At 44.5% G+C, this 14,889-nt stretch overlaps 1 protein-coding gene across 1 annotated transcript in view; it reads right to left on the bottom strand.

The window, feature by feature from the left end:
- The window catches only part of LOC119187402 (cytochrome P450 3A4-like), a 52,947-nt gene that overhangs the window by 13,712 nt on the left and 24,346 nt on the right, over positions 1–14,889 (bottom strand). The window contains exons 6-11 of the mRNA XM_075869691.1: positions 10,053–10,305; positions 7,917–8,047; positions 6,700–6,811; positions 5,297–5,390; positions 4,851–4,959; positions 4,680–4,768 (exon numbers count right to left, since the gene is read on the bottom strand). Coding sequence (XP_075725806.1) covers positions 4,680–4,768; positions 4,851–4,959; positions 5,297–5,390; positions 6,700–6,811; positions 7,917–8,047; positions 10,053–10,305 — 788 coding nt within the window. The remainder of the gene's footprint in view (positions 1–4,679; positions 4,769–4,850; positions 4,960–5,296; positions 5,391–6,699; positions 6,812–7,916; positions 8,048–10,052; positions 10,306–14,889) is intronic.

Consider the following 14,889-nt stretch of genomic DNA (forward strand, 5'->3'; position numbering starts at 1 on the left):
CCCGTAACAAGAAGTCAGCGGTGTCGGTTGCACAGCTGGTCGGTAGAGCTCGCGTAATAGCGTAGCGTGTAGCGCAGTCTGTAATAACGGTTATCCATTTGTTTCCCAATCTTGATGTGGGAAAAAGACCAAGCAGGTCTAACCCAACACGGTAAAACGGTTCCGCGGGTATGTCAATCGGTTGAAGATGGCCAGCGGGTAACAGCGACAGTGTTTTACGACGTTGGCATAAATCACACGTGGAAACGTATCGGCGCACCGCACGAGCAAGGCCTGGCCAGAAAAAACGGCGCCGGACGCGCTCGTACGTGCGGGATACGCCAAGGTGTCCAGCCGTGAGAGCGTCGTGAAGTTCGGTGAGAACACAGCGTCGCAAATGCTTAGGCACAACAATGAGAAGGTCGGGCCCGTCTGGTCGGAAGTTGCGACTGTATAGCACACCCTTTTGAATGACAAAGTAGCGGACGGAAGCATCATTTGTGAAGGATTTTATACGGCTGATGATGTCAAGCAGCTCTGGATCACGCTTCTGTTCTTCCCCAATATTAAGGAAGTCGAACACTGACAAGATAGAGTTCTCCGTAGGCTCGCCAGTGTCCTCAGGATCGTCGAGAGGGTACCGGGAGAGGCAATTGGCATCATGGTGTAGGTGGCCGGATTTGTAGACCACCGAATAGGAAAACTCTTGCAGGCGCAAAGCCGAGCGACCAAGGCGGCCTGATAAATCTCTCAGAGAGTTGAGCCAGCAGAGTGCGTGGTGGTCGGTAACTACCGAAAATGGGCGTCCATATAGATAAGGTCGAAATTTCACCACCACCCATACAAGAGCCAAGCACTCACGCTCTGTTATCGAATGGTTACCTTCAGGGGCGGATAGGAGGTGGCTGGCATATGCAATAACGCAATCATGGCCATGTTGTTTCTAAGCCAGCACTGCATCAATGTCATGCCCACTTGCATCTGTACGGATTTCCGTAGGGGCAGTAGGGTTGAAGTGTGCCAGAATCGGAGGGCTAGTGAGAAGAGCGACGAGAGTCGAGAACGCAGAAGCCTCTCCGGAGCCCCATGAAAACGGGACTTCTTTCTTGAGGAGCTGCGTAAGCGGCCTCGCTATGTGCGCAAAAGTTTTCACGAAGCGTCGGAAGTAGGAGCATAGTCCGATAAAGCTGCGTACATCCTTTGCAGATCGTGGTACAGGAAAGTATTTGACGGCGCTGATTTTTGCCGGGTCTGGTTGTACACCGTTGGCGTCTACTAAATGGCCAAGCACTGTGATTTGATGGCATCAAAAGTGACATTTGGACGAGTTGAGCTACAGGCCAGCGCGATGGAAGATTTCCAGGACAGCTGAGAGGCGCTCTATATGAGTTTCAAATGTTGGTGAAAAGACGATGATGTCGTCCAAGTAGCACAAACAGGTGGACCATTTGAATCCTCTGAGCAGGGAGTCCATCATTTGTTCGAAGGTGGCTGGAGCGTTACAGAGGCCGAAGGGCATGACCTTGTACTGATATAGGCAATCGGGGGTAATGAATGCCATCTTTTCACGGTCCATTTCATCTACCTCTATCAGCCAGTAGCCGGAACGAAGGTCTATGGAGGAAAAATAGTGGGACCCATACAGGCAATCAAGCGCATCATCTATTCGTGGCAGAGGGTAGACGTCTTTTTTGGTAATTTTTTAGGTGTCGATAATCCACGCAGAAACGCCATGCACCGTCTTTCTTGCGGACTAGCACTACAGGAGAAGGCCAAGGACTGCAGGATGGCTCAATAATATCCTTGGTGAGCATTTTGTCGACCTCACTTTGGATGATGTGACAATCGGCCGCCGACACCCGATATGGACTCCTACGAATAGGATGCTCAATACCACTGTTTATGCGGTGGCTCATACCAGTAGCTTTCCCCAACGGACAGCTGCTGATGTCAAAAACGTCGATGAAGGACAGCAGAACCCGGTGGAGCTCATCAGTCTGCTGCGGCGTTAAGTTGAAAGCGATCATCGAAGTAATAGCGCTGTCGGAGCAAGTGGCAGATTGATGTTGAGCGGGGGGGTCAGAAGGGACGGCCATCGCGAAAACATCTACCGCATTGTCTTCTAAGGTGCAGAGCAATGCCAAAGAGGTCCCTTGTGGCTAAAACTTGAGGTGTCAAGCTAAATTTGACAACTGGGAGGCACGTAGAATTTCCTACGATGGACAGAATGGTCTGCGGTAATGTAATGCCACGGCTTATGAGAACATCGGTGATAGGGGTCAGAACATAGTCACCGTCGGGAACTGGTGGTATTGAGACGAGCTCTATGTAGGTCAGTGTCTGTGGAGGGAGGCGCGCGTGTCCCGTTGTGCAGAGGTGACTCGGCCGTTGTGTAAGAGGTTCTGTTGCGGGCAAGTGTAGACGGAGCGTACTGGTAGAACAGTCTATGAGGGCAGAATGCGTGGACAGGAAGTCAAGGCCTAAGATTACGTCGTGGGGGCATTTATCAAGGACGGTGAAGAGAACAGCTGTGTGTCGATCCGCAATGCTCACACGAGTGGAGCACATTCCAACGATAGATGCTATTCCACCATCCGCAACACGGACGAACAGAGTGGTCGCAGGTGTGATAACCTTCTTGAGCTTGCGGCGAAAATCACTCGTCATCACGGAAAGTTGGGCGCCGGTGTCGACAAGAGCAGTGACATGTACACCGTCTACTTGTACGTCTATGAGGTTCCGTTTTGTCGTTATCGTCAAAAGAGGATTTTTGCTCAGTCCGAGCGATGCAGCGCCACCTCCGGGGGCTGCAACGCTTAGTTTTTCGTCGGGGAACCTCGTGGGAAAGCGGGGAGGAAGATGGTCGGCGAGGCTGTGGAGAACGAGACTGGCGACGTTGGGGGGATGGAGAGCGGGAGTAGCTGTGTTCAGAAGCAGGTTCCGGGGCAGAATGGTCGCGGCTGGTCTCATGACGATAGACAGGACGAGCATAGAAGGGACGAGAGGACGGTTGTGCAGGAGGACCCCAGCGACTTCTGCAATGGCGAAAAATGTGCCCGATTCTGTGACACGAGAAGCAGATCAGCCTGTCATCGTGTGTTCGCCATGCGGATGGATTACGGAATGTTGAGGGAGAGCTGGTCGGGAAGGGACGTGCAGGCGTGTATCGGGGCTGGTAGTCGGTGAGGGGAGGTGGTGAGATAGAGTGAATTCCCAAGCTAGCGATTTCCTGCTGGACGACTGCTTGAATGAGAGGCAACGTAATTGGCGGAGAGGGGTCAGGGGACGTTGGTCCCACCTTAGCTGGAGCAGCCGCTTCAAGCTCCCGCCTGACGATTCGCGTCAAGTTGTCACAGGTGTCTGGTGGATGATATGTGTCGAGACACGAGGACGTCGCAGTGGTGTTCGGAAGGCGCTGGAACTGATGGGAGATGCGTCTGCGTTTAGCTTGTTGAAACCGGCGGCATTCTTGAATGATCGCATCAACAGATGACACATGGTTGAATACCAACAAGTTGAACGCATCGTCGGTGGTACCCTTTAGGATATGCGCAACGTTTTCAGGTTCGGACATCTATTCGTCAGCTTGGTGGCATAGTGAAAGAACAGCCTGAATATAACCGATGTAGGGTTCCGTGCAAGATTGTGCGCGAGTCGACAACTCATTTTTCGCAGCTTAACAATGACCAGAGATGTTGCCAAAAAGCTCACGGATCTTTGCCTTGAAGCTGTCCCAGCTTGTTATGTCATGCTCGTGGTTGTCAAACAAAACACGAGGGTTTCCGTCGAGATAAAAGATGACGTTTGCGAGCATAAGAGTGGGATCCCACCTGTAAGTGGCACTGACGCATTCGTAGAGGCGTAGCCACTGGTCGACGTCGGCACCCTCGCTGCCCGAGAACACGCCGGGGTCTTTGATCCGCGGGAAGCGTCACGAAAGTTGTTGCGGGCACTGGGTTGACAGGTCAGGCAGAAGGGCCAGCAACCGGAAAGGATGTAGCCGAGTCTTGAGTGGTCATGTTGTAAGCCGCGAGGGAGCATCCGCTTCGGAGTTCCATGGTGAGGTCGGGGATCGCACAACTCCATCAAATATGTTACGAGAAGGAGAATGACTCAGAGTGGTAGTCACCGATGTATTTACAGCCGGTAAGGCGAGGAGCCCCACCCACACAGATTAGCTTGCGCCAGTCTATCTGCTTTGTCTTCTTCAGCTCCATGCACTGGCACGTAGCAATATTATTTGAAAAAAAGAAAAGCAAGAAGGCGGTGATACCCTGAATGTATGTCTTTATGCGAGTGTTTAAAACGTGCTGCAGTGTTTACCATTCAGACCCTGTACACACACACACACACACACACACACACACACACACACACACACACACACACACACACACACACACACACACACACACACACACACACACACACACACACACACACACACACACACACACACACACACACACACACACACACACACACACACACACACACACACACACACACACACACACACACACACACACACACACATGAAAGTGCTCCTGTAAACATATTATATGTAATAGGAACGGTGTTATCCTTTCCCTACTTTTGATATAAATGTTCGCCCGTTCGATGAATAATACATACAATTACCCCGAATGATTACCAGCTCTGAATGAAGAGAAGTATTGGAATCATAAAGCACGTCTCACCCTACGACTGGCGAATAAAAGCGCAGAGATTCTGATATAGCCTGGTCCAGGTATTTTATGCCAAAGACGTTGTCGTACGTGAAGGCACCCTGAAAAAAAAAACACATTTTTACTGTGAATGACGAGCAAATAGAAAAAAAATGTGGAGAGATAGTGCATAAAATGACCTACGTCTCTATTGAGGACGGCAAGGACGTCTTCTCTGAGTCGGTCCTGAATGTCCTGGTGTTTCGCGAGGAGATATGACAGAAATGCCATCGATGAGCCTGTCGTCTCGAACCTGTAAGTTATGCAGTACATAGCTTTTTCAATGTTGTTAGATGTTCCTAGACGCGAGCATGCACGGCGATTCCGCGAGTTTCCTTTCAGAGGTTACGTCTTCAGGTATTGTTTTTTCTTTTGATGAGCCTAACAGTACGAGATGTCTTGTCGTTTGCCACTGTGAACATTTTGGACAACGATATGTTCTACCACGCTTTGTGTGTGATTACTTTGTTGTAAAATCTTATGTTGAAATTAAGCATGCAGTTGTCCAAATGACGTCCCAGTCTCTGGCCACAATATTCCCTCCACTTAACGTCGAGGAGATAAGTATTAGAATGTGTGATGATTCTTACCCTGCAACGAAGAAACTGAAGCCATTGGCCAAGATTTCTGTATTCGTGAGAACACACGTTTTTCCGCCTGCTTTTACCTTTTCAGGCTGGTTCCCTGAAAGATAATGGAGAGGGGAACTACGCACGTGGTTACAGTATGTCGTTAAAATCATGGTTTCCATTCGATCGATTACAGGAAAGGTGATTGATTGATATCTGGGGTATAACGTCTGTAAAACATCATATGAGGATTAGAGACGCCGTAGTGGAGGGCTCCGGAAATTTTGACCACCTTGAGTTCTTTAACGTGTGCCCAAATCTGAGCACATGGGCCTACATCATTTTTGCCTCCATCAAAATTGCCGCTGCCGCAGCCGTGACTCGATCCCATGACCAGCGGGTTGGAAGGAAAGTACCTTAATCACTAGACCACCACGGCAGGGCGGTTACAGAAAAGCAACGAAAGAACAAAAATGTATATTAATGACCAAAAAAGTCACAGCTTTGCCGCAAAGGTGAACAATGAACTGGAAGGTTTCTTGCCGAATGGCAAGCAGATTAAAACGTGCCCCGCGTTTCTAACGCACAAATGACGCACGATGCGTACTCGCAGGTACAGATGAACGCGAATAAGCGTCTCAGTAGTTACTTTGCTGTGTCCAAAAAGCAAGCCCTTTTCGCAAATGAAGACTGTACAATGATTGCGGTGACCTTTGTGCGCCCGTTAACTACAAAATTGAAACAGTTCTAGTGAAAACGCAACGCCAGCCAAGACACACAACTTAGCCCCCAAGTGCTTAGGTCGATGTGTAGGGTATAACGGAGGAAATTAAAATTGCACTGAATAGATACAAAAGTTGGTGTTTTTTAAATTTCATTTGGTGCAGATTTCACATTTCTATCCTGTTTCGTTGATGTCCTGTGACAAGTTGAAAGTGCACCACGAACTTACGAACACCCTGTATTTAATGGAAATAAAATACTTGAAAAAGTGTCGAAAGGGATTTCAAACATTTCCGGACTACCTGAATGGTGTCGAGAAAACTTTTAGGAACATTATGCTGGCTGAGAATGTATACCACACAATTTTCATACAGCTACGTTAAAAAAGAATTTTTGTTTTTGACATCCAGGCAGTGGCTTTTCAGTGACGTATCGTTGCAGTGTGATGTCATTGGGAGAAAGCGACCCGCAACTTGCTAGCTCCAGATCAGAACATTATTGAGTGAAGAGCTGTCTGGAGAAACTGATAGCAACTTCGTGTTTCGCGGGATGGTGTGCTGATGCTCAGAACTTTAGAATTGCAGGTAAATACTTCATGCGTGTTGTCTGAAATATATTTGTTCTATGAAGTCTTAAAAACGTATCAGTACATTTTTAACCTTGACTGATACATGCTATGAAACGTCGGCAAAGGTTAGTACCTTCAGATGCGCTGTCAGCATCCCCGGATGCCGTGAGCGAGTGCACGTTCACAAGGGTGGCGTCCTCCACTTCAGCATTGAGCATCAGCTGCAGAAGATCGCACCTATCTCTCTGAAACCATGAAAATTAGACAATTTTTTGACGAGCTTGTTATAAATCCTACAAGTAATATAATAATATTAATATTATAATAATAATATTATAAAATTGTTGCTGTAGTTTTAACGCCTCAAAACCACCTTATGAGGCTCCGGATATTTCACGCACCTGGGTTTGTTTAACGACTGCCTAAATCTAAGCAGTTGAGCCTCAAGCATTTTCACCTTCACCGAAAATGTGGCCACCACACATAGAAGGTAAAGAAATGCCAAGTGATATAAATAGTGTTGTACGTACTAGCGACAATGAAGATGATCTTTTTCATCTGTGAAGGCAGAGTGCGATTGAAACAAAACTGATTTGCTGAATGAAACTGCCATGTTTACGAGCAAGATGCCACCGCCTACTGTTGACTACCACGAACTGATGCTTGTCAGTGATGGCAGACGTGTTGTGTTATCTAATTACAAGCACTGTTGTAGATTAGCTGCCATACGAACAACGTTTTCTCATTCGATATAAATCCAATATCATGTTACGTGAGAGCATCACTCATGTCCCGCAATGACGTTCTTCAGTGACATCAGCACGATGCCTCTGAACAGATAAGATCATGGCGTCGTCATTACGCTAGAAATGAGGTCATCATTGAATTCATCTCATCATATTGTACCACGTGACGGCGCCCTTCACATAATCTTGTGGCTGACGTTTTCTAGTGAGGTCACCACAGAACAAGCGCCTGTCCTGTATCTTTTTGGCTCTTTATTGCCACATTTTTGGGGGCTAACTTTGCATTGATAATATATTTCATACCTCTCAAAAATAGACCGTTTGCCCGGTGCTGTTTTTATTGTTGACAGAAGGGACTGTGACTTTAATCACGGTAGCGCACACGCTTCATTACACACATATCAAGGTACATCTTCATTGAATGATCAAGGCAGTAGTGTAACAAGCAGGAGAAGCGTGTACACGTTTTGCAAACGTATCCTAAACTGCAATTTCGCATTTATCTTCCCCTTTGTGCCCTTCAAAAACTCCCGGAACCTGACCCTGGTAGATGGAGAGATGGGCCGTCAATATAGCGGCGTTGACGGCTACTTAAATGACCTACCTCACGGTTTTCACGACGAAACTGTATGATGGAAGTGATCTCGTCAAAACACTTGTCTGCCGCCGTCTTGTTATGTCGTGAACCGAATGATATGATCAGCCTCCACAAAGGATTAAACTCCGGAAAGCAAGCTGGAAAGGAAAACTAAATGAAATCTGGCAAAAGCATTGAAATTAAGAAAAGAAATCAATGGAATAGATAAGAATGCGGTGACGTCATGTGACGTCGCATTCTTTAGGTGGCGAGGCAAGGTAGGTCTCATTACTTTTTACCCTGTCATTATCATCATCATCATGACTACGCCCACTGCAGGACAACGGCCCTTCCATTATTATGTTATTATACCCGATGCTGCGCTTGCTGCTGCTGTGTTATATACCCGCACGCTTCTTGATTTCGTCGTCCCACTTAGCTTTCTGTCTCTCCCTCCCACGCTTGGCTCCTCCAGGAATCTACTCAGTTACTTTTCACGTCCAACGGCTATCTTGCTTTCGCGTTACGTGCTCTGCCCATATGCCAATTTCTTGTTCTTATTTTCGACTAAGATGTCTAGCTCTTACTTGTTTCTTGATGCGCTCCGATCTCTCCTTGCTTCTCAATGTTACACGATTTTTGTTTTTTTTTGCACTAATTGCTGCGTCATCCTCAATTGAAGCTGAACCCTCTTAGCGAGCCTCCAGGTTTCGGCTACACAGCGAAATATTGGTAATCTTAATGAATAACAGATAAATATTACTCACGCACAATTTCAACATAATGGGATTGTTATTTCTTAGCATGGGCTGTAGTGCTTGTATACCTTTGACACTGAAACTTGTAGAGTTTATTCTGGGCCTTCAGACTAAATGCATTGCTCTCGCCTAATACTATAACAAATAGAAATCGCACAAATTCTCAGCCGCAAAGTCAGCATTAGTGCATTTCTAACTAGACTCCCAGATCAATGATAACGAAACTGACGAGAAAGATTTGGTGGTGTAAACCCGAGGGGCAATTATGTGATCAAAAGAGGCTGGGCTTTACTTATGTGGTTTCTTCCGTTCCTCTTGCAAGTTCTGGTGGCCATAAAAAGTATGTCCATCATTAAAAACCAGTTTTAATTTATAGCGTACACGTGGGCAAACTTTCCTATGAAAGACGAACCGTACAACTCCCCAGTGTGGAGGCTCACTAAGGGAACAAAATTTCAGTGCTTGGTGCTGCAGTAAAGAGCCCCAGTTCTCTAAAAGCGGAGTGGTACTGAGTATAATATGCTAGTATAAACACGTTTTTATTACATGTATGTAACGGGGTGGCAGGTGCTTGTATAGGTGTGGCACCAGCCACTCCTCTTCTCTTGTACAATAGTTGGCGTCGCAAAGTACAGTGTGGAAGTACAGAACTATAAAATTCACAGTATACAACCTTGACCTCTCAATAAAAGTAATGTAGTCATTGCGCGTCAGAAAAATGGCGAGAACGGCATATACTTGAACCACTGCTGGATCTGACGCAGCCATGGTTTAACTTATTGCCACTGTGGCGTCACAAGCCGGGTCACGCCAAGGTGGTTTCAAGAACACACAAGTGCCTTTGTGTTGATTCTCTTGAGGAACCTCAAACCCTCCACCAGTATTATTAGGGATCACGCCATCATTCCTCCGGATGCGGTTTTTTTCAGAGAGATTGGTATTTAATTTCAATCATAAGGGATTTGATCGTCATGCAGTGTCGTGCCATTCACGGTACCCGATGTTGACATGATTGTTGCCAGTCAACGGCACCATCAAACACAGCGACTTGCCAGCATACCTATATCTGGCGGGACACAACATCTCACGCATGGAACAAGTAGTTTTTTTCTTTTCACTCGAGATATGAGTGGCTGTATATCAACTGGCCCCAACACAGACGGAACGGTCAACACTGTAATGCTTGTGTCCGTGGTTTTCTGCGCGATGTACCAGGCCGCAACGTTTGTTGTCTATTTTTCTTTAGTCGAGTGGTCATGTTACAACGCTCACGTACTCAGGCTGAGTTTTTCAATAGAAGAAAAAAGCATTTACTGAACAGAAAAGCTTGCGAAGCACAAATTTTACCGAAAACTCTATTTTCGGTGTTATATGTTCAGGGTTGGTACAGGATCGCTAAACTTACCAGTAAGGAAATTTATCCACGCCCGGCGAAATTGTTGCAAGCTATCCAACGTCTCCCGAAACAGCGACTCTGTTGTGCTCTTCAATCGGTCCTTTTGCTGCAGGTCGGATTTGAGACCAAACGCCGATCGAATGATGACGTCTGCGGTGAGTCTCTGGAAAAGATCGCGGAACTCGAGAGCTTCGTCCTTCTTCCTCAGGGATTCGATGACTTGAAGAAACTCGTTGGAGCTGTCGTCCATTAGGCTTGCCATCTGAGAAGTGAAAGTGGTCTATTTAATCACTGGCTATATATACACAGTTGAAATAGGGTCTGTATTTGCAAAAACCTCTTATGCGAAAAACGTCTCACAAGAGAGTATTTCCGCCAATTGCCATGCGAGACATAACAATAACGAAGCCGGCTGAGCAATAGGAAAACGGCTTTACCAAGTAGTTATGAAAAAGGTGAATGCGACCCAAGAACCCCCAAACCTCCGATTGATGTGACTAGTTACATGATCGAATTGTGTGTTAAAATAATTAATTTTTGTAATATCAATTATGTGGACATCCTTGGCTGGATTTTGCCGCCGGCGTCAACGTCACTTACTGTAATTGTATATATATATATATATATATATATATATATATATATATATATATATATATATATATATATATATATATATATATACAGTAGTTGTTGTAGTAGTACTTTTTTCTTTACAGTAAGCCGGATACAGAGCTCACTGCAGGGGCAAAGGGCTAAAGGCGAACAGCCTGACAAAGGCCCTTGTCCCTCCGCAGTCTGTGACAGTGCAAAGCTTAGACATCAGCACTGACAAACAATATATATATTCAATACATTGGTTTCAAGCAACCTGCAATTGTTCACACAAAATTCAAACATAAATAGCATAAGAAGTTTACATAACACATTTTAAGAATTAGAGGTCACTCTCGTAAAAATTCACAACTAAACGATATCAATGAAACAACTCAAAAACAGACACAAAATACGTGCGGATACAATGAATTGCGCTGTATACACTCGTATAATTGACATAGAAATTTATGAACAATTTAAGCATTTGCAGAGGCATGACACTCCATTACATAGTTTCGATAGTGTAGACCGATCGTTATGAATAAGTTCTTTTTTTTTCTTGAAAGTCGCACTACTAGCCCTAAAGTTCAATTGATCTGCAAGGGTATTTAAAACCTGAGGTACCTGGTAAGCAACACTTTGTTTTCCATACTTGGTTCTTGTTCTAGGAGCTCGTTTCTTTTGTACTAGCAGACTGTAGTGTGGTCTTTCGGTGCAACTTTCTTCATATAGCTTAGTCTTTTGTATTAACTGAAGCAATTTAAAATGATATAATTGATCAATTCTGAGTATGGAATGTTTAATGATTAGTGGCGCAGTGCGCAAGTCTTGTAGATTCTCCCTGTATTTTTCAAAGCAGCGCAGTATTCTCTTGTGTATAGTTATTAACTTATGGTAATTCCCTTGTGATGTCGTTCCCCAGACTAATATCCCATAAGTTACTTTAGAATGGAAGAGTGCATAGTACATACTTATTTTTAACCTCAATGGGATTTAGTGCATTGTTCTAAAAAAAAACAACCAACTATTCGCGCTAATGCGGTGATGAGATGATTTACATGTGTGTTCCAGTTTAATTCCTCCTGAAACCACACACCAAGAAACTTTTGTTCCCTAACATGTGCGATGCGATTTCCTTCGAATTTTACAGCTATGTTAATAATAGGTTTGTTTATAGGTCGGAATATCATATAGGTTGTTTTTTTTGCATTCAAGCGCAGTCCATTTTGCCTTAACCAATTTGAAAGATTGCTTAGATAATTATTTACACTGACCTCAAGTGATATTAGATTGTCTTATGAAAAAAAAACATTCGTACCGTCCGCGTACATTATAAGTTCAGGAGAATGAGGTATATCGACAATATCATTTATATAGGCAAGGAATATAATGGCCCCAGTATAGGCCCTTGGGGGACTCTTTGGTTTAATTTTATCTTTGCAAAAATAGTGTCATTCAGTTGTACATATTGATAACGATCTTCAAGGTAACTTTTAAACAGTTGTAATGCAACTCCACGCACCCCATAACTTGATAATCTATGAATCAATGATTTGAATTGTATGGAGTCAAATGCCTTTTGAAGATCGAGGAAGAGCCCAATAGTATATTTTTTGTTTTCCATACTTTCGATTATCTTATCTATAATATACAGTAGAGCTTGTTCTGTTGATTTATTTTTTGAAAACCATACTGACTTTCTGTTATTATTAATTGCTTATCAAAAAAGGATGCAAGTCTATCATAAATAACCCCTTCAAATATTTTTGATATTGTTGGAAGCACGGATATAGGTCGATAGTTCGCTAAAGTATTGAAATCACCACCTTTATGTACTGGAGTGACTTTTGCCATTTTTAACTGCTCTGGAAATACACCGTTAGTGAGGGTGAGGTTGATAATATAGGCCAAGAGCTAAGATATCAATGGTGACACTATTTTTAACTCAACAGAACCTATCTCATCAATCCCTGATGCAACATTGTTTTTAAGTTTTCTGATTAATCTTTCTACTTCAACCGGATCTGTGGGTGCGAGAAAAATAGAATACGGCAAAGGAGACTTATCAGCAGTTTTTCATCCGTTAAAATAAAGGAACCCGCATTTATGAAATGTTCATTCATAACATTGGCCAACCTTTCACCACTGAAAATCTGACCATTAATTGTTAGGTCCTGTGTCCTATTACAACCCTTATTTGTGTTCGTAAGCCCATTTCTGACCTTCCATAGCTTCCTCTGGTCATTGTAAACGCTTTCAAATAATTTTTCATAGTAGTTCTGTTTAGCCTTTCGTATTTCTGAATTTAAAACGTTTCTGTATTTCTTTTACTCAGCTAAGGCGTCTGTGTTCCGCGAACGGATGAAATCATGATACAATTTATTCTTTTTTTTTTATTCCTTATTTATTTTTTTATTTATTTATTTTAATATTATACTATTTATTTATTTTATTTTTTTATTTTATATATTAAAATTTATTTTATGTATATATATATATATAAATATAAATAAATATATATATATAAATATATATATATATATATATATATATATATATATATATATATATATATATATATATATATATATATATATATATATATATATATATATATATATGACGTATGAAGGTAGCGCTGGTTGGTAGAAGCCGAGGAGGAAGAAGTGAGAGTAGAATAAACAAGGGGTATGAGCCAGGCCACGTCGCCCATTCATCTTAGCGTCACACAAGTCGACAGGATGGAGACCTGCCGGCCCCTTCATCAGTCACTCATCATCGACGCAGTTGCCCAGAAGACGCCCTGACCGTACATTGACTACCGAATCATCGCCTAGGAGGACAACGGCCAGCACCATGACAAAACCATCGGCTGACCTCGACATCCCCAAGTACACCGGATCAGCGGACGACGGACCCGTACAGGACTGGTTCAACCTGTTCGAACTCCGCGCTACCGCTGCATCTTGGTCGGAACGGGAGATAGTTACGAACTTCAGCGACTACGTCACCGGTGAGGCATTCAAATTTTACCTAATTCACATATTCCAGAACGACGAGTCATGGCAAAAAATCGAAGAGGAGATGATTACCCGTTTTAATGACTATGACCAAGACTTACTCATTGCCAACCATCTAGAGACAACTGCACACTATCGTCAATTTCCTAAGCAGTCCTCAGGCATTCGAAAGTCCAGTGCGAATCGACAAGTGCCTCAAGACGAAGTGGCACATGCGTTTACTTACAGAAGGCCATACGTATATTGGGAAAAACCCAACTGTCAAGCGCAGCTCCCTTGTGCACGAACGTCGGCATTTCCAAAGTCGTGGCACCAACATACGATATGAGACGTGGCTCACCCTACTAATGCCTTGCATGCTCCGTCTCGCATACATGGTCCACCACCTGGTTTTCTACGACGCAGCTCTTCAAAGGCTCCTAACGGTCACTATTCGTGCGATAAGGACGCCTTGTTCATGGTAGAGCAGCTGACACATGGGGAAAATACCAAACAACACCAAGATGACTCAAAGAGTGAAAATCAGTCTCCACGCATTGGAGCAGCTTACTCCCCATCTCGCAGACTTGGCCCGCATCCTGGCTTTACGTCACTTCGCTGTTTCATTGCTCACAACGCTCACCTCACGCCTCACTCGCCCACTGCGGTTGGGATAGAGCTGCGGAACTCCGAATATACTCAGCCAAGCCTAGGGCCAACCGGCCTCATTCATGCATCAGAACAGCTTATCTCCCAAGGTGCGGACACAGAGAAACAGCCCCAAGTAAAATCTGACCAAACCAATCCTCTCGCAGTGTCGCCGTCGAGTTCCCAGCCACCTGAGAGCCCAATCGACACAGGAGGCTCGGAAAGATCAACTTTCAAGCACTTCCCTGTGCCAGGAACGTCCATTAAGAATGTCGTTGCAAGAGCCTCAGCAGATTTTTCTGTCAATTCTGGCACACTATCTCCATTGCCTGACACGAATCGTGACACCCTAACAAGTATCGACTATTTACTGATCAAAACACCATGCAAAGAAAAGCCGACAAATGTTCCTGAAAGATGCCCATCTGACCAACTTTCGCAAAAAGACGAGCAATTTCAGCAAAGGCAACTCCACAAACTCCAGGAACTACAACGGACACACCAACAAGGACGACGACGCAAAGCAAGCGTCTTAAAGCATATTCAAGGAGCGAGGCATCTTCGCATAAGGGATCGGCGCCAGAAACGCATTTGGCACAAAA

This window comes from Rhipicephalus microplus, chromosome 7 (genome assembly GCF_043290135.1).
Source record: "Rhipicephalus microplus isolate Deutch F79 chromosome 7, USDA_Rmic, whole genome shotgun sequence".
Taxonomy (NCBI): domain Eukaryota; kingdom Metazoa; phylum Arthropoda; class Arachnida; order Ixodida; family Ixodidae; genus Rhipicephalus; species Rhipicephalus microplus.